At 49.8% G+C, this 9,621-nt stretch overlaps 1 protein-coding gene across 2 annotated transcripts; it reads left to right on the forward strand.

Annotated features, from left to right (window-relative positions):
• The first annotated feature begins 34 nt into the window (after positions 1-34).
• Positions 35-9,579, forward strand: Whr1 (winged helix repair factor 1). 2 transcript variants are annotated; one of them, XM_042265980.2, is made up of 7 exons: positions 35-212; positions 398-534; positions 6,681-6,773; positions 7,321-7,460; positions 8,736-8,833; positions 8,936-9,083; positions 9,274-9,579. In XM_042265980.2, exons 1-7 carry the CDS (start codon positions 113-115, stop codon positions 9,317-9,319), a joined length of 762 nt encoding a protein of 253 aa, XP_042121914.2. In that variant the 5' UTR covers positions 35-112; the 3' UTR covers positions 9,320-9,579. The 2 variants fall into 2 exon arrangements, with proteins under 2 accessions (XP_042121914.2, XP_006995633.2); XM_006995571.4 differs by having other exon boundaries at positions 37-212; positions 6,678-6,773.
• The last annotated feature ends 42 nt before the right edge of the window (positions 9,580-9,621 follow it).

The raw sequence follows: 9,621 nt of genomic DNA on the forward strand, positions 1-9,621 counted from the left end.
CACTCGGGCGACCCGCCAGAGGCGCCGTCGTCATCAGTCGTCATTATTCCGCGCCGGAAGACCCTGTCATCGGGATCCCTTTTTTTCCCCCGGAACCGTGGAATCCCGGGCTATGAATCGCAAGCGACAACTCCTAGCGTCGGAGGCCTTCGGAGTGAAGCGGCGGCGGACGCCGGGGCCCGTGAGAGCGGATCCTCTGAGGGCGGGCGCAGGTAACCATGGCAACCCGGGCGCGGCGGGCCCGAGGGGACCGACCCTTGGAGGAGGACCCAGGGTAGGTAACCATGGCGACCCGGTTGCGGGGCAGCGGGCTGGCCGAGGGCGGGGGCGTCCGATCCCGCCCGGCGGCCTCTCCGCGGTCCCCGCACGCACCGACCCGACCCCCGCTCCCCGGCAGGGTCCGCGCGCGAGGCGGTCCGGGAGCTCGTCCAGCTGTTCCCCCGCGGGCTGTTCGAGGACACGCTGCCGCCCATCGCGCTGAGGAGCCAAGTGTACAGTCTCCTGCCGGACCGCACGGTGGCCGACCTGCAGCTGGTGAGCAGCGCCCGCAGCCTCCAGGGCACTCGCCGAGTCCCCGTCACTGCCACCCACCCCTCGGCAGGCAGGCGTTCGGCCACGGCGGATGCAGAGCAGCTCCCGGGGGTGGGGGGTGGAGCCTTGGCGGTGTGGACCCGCGGGCAGACGTCAGGTCCACAGGTCTCTCTGTGCCGTCCCCATCTGACAGGGAAAGGTTAAAGAGCACAGGTGTGCTGGAGGCCGCTCCTGACCCAGATTGTCCCGGGGACCGACTAGTGACCGGCGGATCGAGTGGAGGAAGGAAGCACCGGGTGGTTGGCTGAGTTGGAGCTGATGGGTACATCCATGTACTAGACAGTTGGCCATGACGGCTGCAGGTCATTCTAGGCCCTTCCACACAAGTAAAAGTCATGAGGTGGAATGAGATCCGTAGGGAGAGAGCAGAGGAGCGCTGTAGCCTTGTAACCAGGTTTAGAAGGTGATGAAAGCCGGGCTGTCTCTCTTCAGACAAGAACACACGGTGCGTAGGCACACAGTGTTTAAACCCCGAAGGAGTGCTTCACAGGATCCTTGGAGACAAGGCTGAGGGGTCACATTCACCTCCCAGTTAAATCTAGTGGACAGATTTCAGTTTCTATTTTGTTTTTTTGTTTTGTTTTTTTGTTTTTTGTTTTTTCGAGACAGGGTTTCTCTGTGTAGCTTTGCGCCTTTCCTGGCGCTCACTTGGTAGCCCAGGCTGGCCTCGAACTCACAGAGATCCGCCTGCCTCCGCCTCCCGAGTGCTGGGATTAAAGGCGTGCGCCACCAACGCCCGGCATTCAGTTTCTATTTTATTAGAACTCTTCACAAACCACTGCCTGAGTCAAGGTTTTAAACACCACGAACGCCTCGCTGCTGCCCCCTTCCTCCCGACACTTCCTTCTCAGCGGCCTTCTCAGGTTCCTCCTGCTTAGCTTTGCCTGAACATTGTTATGGGGTTTATGACCCCTGGGAATAGACTGTAGACTCAGATCCAATTATATTTAAGAGATTTATCGATGACGGCTAGCTGGACGACAATCTCTGAGCTAAACTTGGGATTGCCATTCCTTTGTTTTGTCTTTGTTTTGAGACAGGGTTTCTCTGTATTCACTCTGGCTGCCCTGGAACTCAGAGATCCGCCTGTCTCTGCCTCTTGATTTGCTGGCATTAAAGGCCTGAGCCACCACAGCTTGGAGATTGCCATTCGAAGGGGAAGAGAGGGAAGGGTTTTTAAAGGTGAACAACACAAGAAGAACTTGAGTATCTGCACAGCAAGCCAGGAGCTGTTCTGCTCTGCCCAGATCGCAGAGTCAGGGCTACCAATAGACAGTCCTCGACTGTCTGCCAAAGATCAGTCAGTCATAGCAAGTAGGTAGTCACGCCGTCCATTTCTGAATGAGGGGTTGGGTGGGGGTCACTGAGTCAGGGTTATTGGGAACTTTTCTTCCAGGAACTGGACACAGACAAATGGCTAGTGGGTACCAATATGGATGCCTAGCTTAAAATGGAGGAGTTTCTTTATCCATCACAACATCAATAAATATTTTGGGCCAGTGAGATGGCCCAGAGGGTAAAGGGTGCTCCTTGGCGGCCCACCTGAGTTTCATCTCTGGTACCCGTGTGGTGGAGGACTGCACCCCATGATTGCCCTCTGACCTCCTCATGTAGGCCATGGCACTTGCTCCTTCCAGAACATACATTTTTTTTTTTTTTGCAAAAATCTATAAGAATTGCATGAGAGAAATATAGACATGTTCACACAACTTAAAGTTTTGTTTTGTTTTAAAATATGGCTTTAATTTGTAGCCCAGACTGCCTTAAACCTGAGATCTCCTACTTCAGTCTCCCTAGTGCTGGGATTTCGGGAGCCCACCATGACATTTAACCGTTGGTTTTTGAGTTGTTTGGCGCAGGGTTTCATGTAGCTCAGGCTGGCCTGGAGCTCACTTGAGTAGTTGAAGTGATGACCTTGAACTCTGATCCTCTTGCCTCTACTTCCTAAGTGCTGGGGTTACTGGTGTGCACCACCATGTAGGTCTTGCACCTGCCTTTAAAACATTTACAAAGAAAATACTCGTGTAGGCAAACTACAGACCACGATCAGCTCCCTCCATAAATCATCTGCTGGCAGTGACCACTACTTTGACTGCTGTAACTGTCCATTGTGTGTGTGTGTGTGTTGTGTGTGTGTTTGTTCTATGTATACTATATGTGTGCATATGTTCATCAAGAACAGCTTGGTTTCATGAATTTTTTGACAGTGAGATCATACTGTATGTCTTACAGTATGTTTTTGTTGCTATAAGAACATGCCCGAGGCTGTGTAGTCTACATTAGAAACAGCAGAATTCATTTCTTACAGCTGTAAAAGCTGGAGGTCCAAGATGAGGGCCTCAGCTGGCACAGTGTCTGCTGAGGGTTGGCTCTCCCTGCTTCCAAGACCGCGTTGTTACGGGGTCCTCAGTGGCAGAAGAGAGGAGGACTGGGCAGCTCTCCGGAGCCTCTTGTCATCAGGGCATTGGTTCATGAGAATGTGGCCCCCAAGGCATACCTTCCAGGGGCCCTGCTCCTTACTGCCATCCTTTTGTGGTGTTGGTGCTGGGCATCGTACTCAGAGCCTCACACATACTAGGCAAGCAAGGATTTCTGCTGTGTATTAATTACCTAGTTTCAGCAATCTGAAGAACAGACTACAACACTATTTATTTAATTCTTTTTTGTTTTTTTTTTTTTTTTTTTTTTTTTTTGGTTTTTCGAGACAGGGTTTCTCTGTGTAGCTTTGCGCCTTTCCTGGAACTCACTTGGTAGCCCAGGCTGGCCTCGAACTCACAGAGATCCGCCTGGCTCTGCCTCCCGAGTGCTGGGATTAAAGGCGTGCGCCACCACCGCCCGGCTATTTATTTAATTCTTGTTGAATTGGCTGGATATTTTTAAGATTATTCCAAGTTTTTTGTAACCATAGTTAATCCACTTTTATATGGATTTCCATGTTATGAGCCTATTCCAATTTGTTCATTCTTGTGAAATGAATGTATTTTTGAATAAATTATGAATTTCATCTAAGCTTTCAAATTATATTTTCATCAGTGATCCGTTAGAAACATCTTCCTACCTGGTTTGTGACCCTCTTTGTCTGGGGTTAGTAAGAGCTGCGCCCCATACCCCAGACTTCTGTTACTAGGCTCTTACTGGCTCTCTGGCTTATGTGACTTTGTGGCCAGAGAATATACACAAGATGACGATGACCCCATGCATGGCCTGTTTTGCTAAATGTTATATATGTGTATTTGAAAAAAATTATTCAATTACTAATCTCTCTAGCAGAGGTTATAATTGAAATGCTCTATATTTCTTCATTGATTATTTATTCCCTTTTTCTGTGTATGTATGAGAATTGTATTCATATACTCCTGTGATTTCTTTTTTGGATTTGCTATTGGCTCTTTTTATTTATTTCTTTTTTTACATTTGTGTGTGTGTGTGTATATGGAAGTCAGAAGATAACTAGAGGGAATCTCTGCTCTCGTTGGGAAGGGAGGCTTAAACTCAGGTCAGCAGGCTTGGAGGCAGAGTCATCTCGCCAGCCCTGTCACCAGCTCTTAAAGTCTTTATCTTTATCATCTCTTGTTGCTTTCTCCTGGAACTCAAATTAAATAGACGTTGATCTTCTCTTTGAACCTTAAAGGCACTTCTGTGGTCAGTATTTTTGGATCTCATATTATTGTATTGAACAGTTTATAATCTCCCTTAGGTTAGTAATTTGTTTAAAAAGATGTATTTTATTTGTTTGTGGCTGTGTGTGTGTGTGTGTGTGTGTGTGTGTGTGTGTGTATGTACATGTGTGTTCACCCTCAGAGGCCAGGAGAGGGCACTGGATCCCTGGAGTTGGTTGTGAGCCACCAGACATGGTAACTGAACTTGGGTGCTCTGCAGAAGCAGCAAATATAACCACTGAGTCCCTGCCCAGATGGACAGATCTCATTCAGGTGTAGTAATGCATTCCACACAGTGACTGAGGTCTTCATTCACTGACTTCATGTCTCAGTTTTAAATTCTCTGCCAGGATTTCTTATTTTGTTTTGTTTTTGAGACAGAGTCTCATTACGTAGCCCTGGAAGGCCTGGAACTTACTGTGTAGACCAGGTTACCCTGGAACTCAGAGATCCACTTGCCTCTCCCTCCTGAGTGCTGGGATTAAAGGTGTTTGCCACCATAACTGGCTAGGATGTATTTAAACCTTCACCTTTTTTTTCCTAAAGATTATTTTGTATTTTATTATTATTTTTGGCCATGTATAGTGGCATATGTCTTTAATCCCAGCACTCTGGAGGCAGAGGTAGGTGGATCTCTAGGTTTGAGGCCAACCTGGGCTACATACTGATACCCTGTTTCCAAATTATTTATTTACTTACTGTGCATTTGTCTGTGTGCATGTGCCACGGTGCACGTGGGGAAGTCAGAGGTAACTTGTGGGGTTAAATTCTCGCTCCCACCATGTGGATCCCAGGGACTGGACTCGGGTTCTCAGGTTCTGCAGCAGCAACCTTACCCACTGAGCCGTCTCCGCAGCCCTGAGCCTGCTTTGTCCATCATTGCCCCAGTAGTTTCTCAGCCTGGCCTTTTGTGCTTCAGCGTTAGTGGCATAATTGGTTTTGTTTTGTTTTAATTTTAAATAAGATAGTCTTTTATACTTAAAGTTGTGTGTCCTGCTAGGGTTGGTAGGGTGGTTTCATATGTTAAGGTAGTATTCTGGACTTAGCACAGTTGTATGTCTTGCTAGGGTGTGACATGGTGATTTCATATGTTCTTATAGTGTGTAGTCACCGGGTTTAGAAAAATCAGTATTTCCATTTCCATTTATCATTTACTCATGTCAAGAACCTTAAAACACCTCTCTTTTAGTTCTTTCTAAAATGCCTAATAAATTATATATTATGTAATCGGATGTTTCTTTCCTACCTGCCTGTTCCCAAATACCTGGCAGCTGCTTCCTAAATAATTGACTCAGAGGCTTAATATTACTTATAAATGCTTGGTCGATAGCTCAGGCTTGTTACTAGCTAACTCTTACACTTAAATTAACCCATATTTCTATTATGCTTTGCCGTGTGGCTCATGGCTGTTACCTCATTTTCTACATGTCCTACTTGCCCGGGCCTCTCCCTGACTCTGCCCCTCTTCCTCCCATCATTCTCTCTGCTTCAGGTTATCTCACCCAATCTCTTCTTGCCCTGCTATCGGCCAGTCAGTTTTTTTTTTTTTTTTTTTTTTTTTTTTTTTTTATTAACAATGAGCATAATCTACAGCAATATTAGACAGGTTCTGTGGTTCAGATCTGTAACTCTGGCCCTCAGAAGGCTGAGTCAGAAGGATCCTGGTGGGTGACAGAGAAGCTGTGTTTCAAAAAGAAAATAAAACAAACAGCCCAAAGCATCATGAAGTATAGTAAGTATACTCACCCCTCTGTGCTTTGAGAAGACACATTCCTGCTACATAGCGGTATAATTGAAGATGGCCCTTTTGATAATCCCATGGTTGCATGTCTTCTGAGCTTTGCTTTGTGTGTGCCAAGTTATTTTTGTCCATGTGCTGGGCAGATTTGCTCAGATCGGCAAACGCCCCTCGGCGTTTCCTTTCTCTCTGAGTCTTTGTTTGCTCTACTATATCTGTCTGGTAATTCCTGTGATCTTGTCAACTTTTAATGTTTAAGCAAAACTTTTTTGTTGTTGTTGTTTTGAGACAAGGTCTCACTTTGTATCTCTGGCTAGCCTGGAACTTAGCTCTGTAGACTAGGCTGACCTCAAATTCACAGAGGTCTCCTGTGCCTCTGCCTCCGAGTGCTGGGATTAAAAGCGTGCCCTATACCTTCATCACTGTTTAATGTAGTGAGCGATAAGGTCTTAGAAAATGTTTATAGTGATTGTTTGACAACTCATAAGGCTGACATGTGAGAGGTAAGTGACTCGTTGGGAAAGGCTGCTGGATGGTCCACCTGAATGTCTCCCTCCATTCATGGTAAATGTCCTAATCCCACCACACACGCATGTGAACGCATGTGCACACACAGGCAGTTGGACTCCCTGCCCCAGTGCTCAGCTTGTCTTACCATGTCTTTCTTTCCACTCTCATCTCTGGGACAGAAGGAGCTTCAAGAGCGGGGAGAGATCAAGGTCATCCAGCTAGGCTTTGACCTGGACGCCCATGGAATTATCTTCACTGAAGACTACAGGACCAGAGTATGTCTGTGTGTGTGTGTGTGTGTGTGTGTGTGTGTGTGTGTGTGTGTGTGAGAGAGAGAGAGAGAGAGTGTGTGTGTGTGTGAGAGAGTGTGTGTATGAGTGTGTGTGTGTGTGTGTGAGAGAGTGTGTGTGTGAGTGTATGTGTATGTATGTGTGTGTGTGTGTGTGAGTGTGTGTGTGAGTGTATGTGTGTGTATGTGTGTGTGTGTGTGTGAGAGAGAGAGAGTGTGTGTGTGTGTGAGAGAGAGAGTGTGTGTGTGTGTGTGAGAGAGTGTGTGTATGAGTGTGTGTGTGTGTGAGAGAGAGAGAGATGGGCAGGGGAGGGCAGGGAAGTTGGGCATAAAATAACAAAAGTAACAAAAGGACCGTCATCTCTAGCCTGCATCTCATAAACAGGCACAGAGCTCTGGTAAGTGGTAGGGAAAGCGTTTGAGAAGTGGAAGGACCAGGAGAGAGGAGTCAGGAAGAGGATGCTGTCCTGGGGATGAAGCGGATAGAGGACCACAGTGGAGGGTGGGGTCACAGGCATCAACTCTACTTCCAGGTCCTCAAGGCCTGTGATGGCCGGCCATGTGCCGGGGCGGTGCAGAAGTTCCTGGCCTCGGTGCTCCCAGCCTGTGGGGACCTTAGTTTCCAGCAGGACCAGATGACACAGACGTATGGCTTCAGGGATCCGGAGATCACGTGAGACGTGGTGGGGTCAATAGGTCAGGCGTCTCCAGCTCCATTCCTTCTGCTCTCCCGGCTCTCTCCTTCTCAGTGAGCCGGCTTTTCTGTTGAGTGCCCTGTGCTTCTGGAGGACAGGGAGAGCCTTGGAGTGGAGGCTGGCAGAGCCAGAGGCTTCCAGATACTGAGCCCTAGCAGGAGTACTGACCAAGGTCTCAGCACAAAAGGATTCTGGGGTGCCACACCTAAGTCTGGCCTCCTGCTTCCTAACTTACTGATCTCCCCTGGGAAGTGGTAGGGACCGAGTGGAGAGAGTTCATAGGTTATGGCGGGCCCTGAGAGGACCCTCCCTCCTCAGGCACATCTCAGGGCCTGTGGTCAGGGAAGCCTCCCAGGGAAGCTGTTTAATCAACAAGCAGTTATCACAGAGGCACCATGGGGCTGGCTGGATGAGCGTTGCTGTGCAGGCCTGAGGACCTGTGAGCACAGCAGGGGGGGTGGGGGGGTGGGGGTGTGTGTGTCTGTAACCCAGTGCTGAAGGGGCAGAGGCAAGTGGATCCCTGAAGCTCATTGGCCAGCAAAGTGTAGCCAAACCAATGAGCTCCAGGTTAGTGAGAGACCCTGTCTCAACAAAACAAGGTCAAGCCAGGCATGGTGGCTCACACCTTTAATCCCAGCATTTAGTGAGCAGAGGCCGGTGGGTCTCTGAGTTCAGCCTGTTCAACATAGTGAGTTCCAGGACAGCCAGGGCTACACAGAGAGACACTGTCTCAAAAAAAATATAAGGGGGAATGGGGCTGGAGAGATGGCTCAGTGGTTAAGAGCACTGGCTGCTTTCCCTGAGGTCCTGAGTTCAATTCCTACCACCCACAAAATGGCTCACAACCATCTGTAACTCCAATCTCAGGGCATCTAATACCCTCTTCTGGCCTCCACAGACACTGCATGCACGTGGTATACATGTAGTCAAAACACCTGCATGCCTACAACAAAAGTGTTTTAAAAGAGGTTGAGAGTGATTGCATATACTTGATGTAAACCTGTGGCCTCCATGTGCGCGCGCGCGCGCGCACACACACACACACACACACACACACACACACACACACACACACGAGGTTACAGAGAGGAAAATACGGAGGGATGCTCAGGCATGGATGGTGGAGCCGGCAGGGTAAGTGGGCCCCGCCTTGGGTTGCCTGTTTCTGCACACTTAGTGTCCCCACGTCAGCGGTCGGGGTGCAGTTCTCAGAGCTGGCTGCATCGTCCTGGCCTCCCTTCCACCGCCTGCAGGCACCTGGTGAATGCTGGCGTCCTCACCGTCCGAGATGCTGGGAGCTGGTGGCTGGCTGTGCCTGGAGCTGGGAGATTCATTAAGTGCTTTGTTAAAGGTGTGGTGTCTACTGCCCAAGTCCTCAGTACCTCAAGAACACCTTTTGGGGGTCTCCATGTCTGACCCACCTCTTCCTTTCCCTGGGCCACCTCTCCTCCAGGGCGCCAGGCTGTACTCGGCATGGTACGGAAGGCCAAGTACCGGGAGCTGCTTCTGTCGGAGCTCCTGGGCCGTAGGCCCCCGTCAGCAGTGCGGCTCGGCCTTGCCTACCATGTGCACGACCTCATCGGAGCCCAGCTGGTGGACTGGTGAGTCTAGTCCTGAATCTCAGGAAAATTGCAGTGGCCCAAGGTTGGGTGTCCCGGGTCATTCTTCATTCACTAGTGAGGCCCGGCTCCTCTCATCTTTTCTGGGACTCAGGAGCACACTGTGCTAAGTCCTGAGTGTCACACTTTGGGCCTAGGCAGCTGGCTCCAGTCTTGTCTTTCTCTTACACAGTGTTCCCACCAGTTCTGGAACCCTCCTTCGCCTGCCAGATACGTGAGGAGTCGGCTCTTGGACTCTTCAGCTCACTGAGTGGGGTTCCTGGAAGCGCTGCCCGGGGTGGCTGAGCGGGTCACCAGGATGGGCGCCAGGCTCCTGAGCGGGGCTGTGTGCACAGCAGCTCTGTGCTTCTGTGGCTGGGGAGCCAGGAGCCGTGCCAAGGGCATGGGAAAGTGGGGTTGCCGGGGATACTGGTGAAGGGAGCAGAAAGCTCTGCCCTCTGTGTCGATTGAAACTGCCAAATAAAACAGCGTGCCTGTGCTTCTTCTCGGTCTCCTTTGTCTAGTGGGACATGTGTGCAGG

The sequence above is a fragment of the Peromyscus maniculatus genome, chromosome 21, assembly GCF_049852395.1.
Source record: "Peromyscus maniculatus bairdii isolate BWxNUB_F1_BW_parent chromosome 21, HU_Pman_BW_mat_3.1, whole genome shotgun sequence".
Taxonomy (NCBI): domain Eukaryota; kingdom Metazoa; phylum Chordata; class Mammalia; order Rodentia; family Cricetidae; genus Peromyscus; species Peromyscus maniculatus.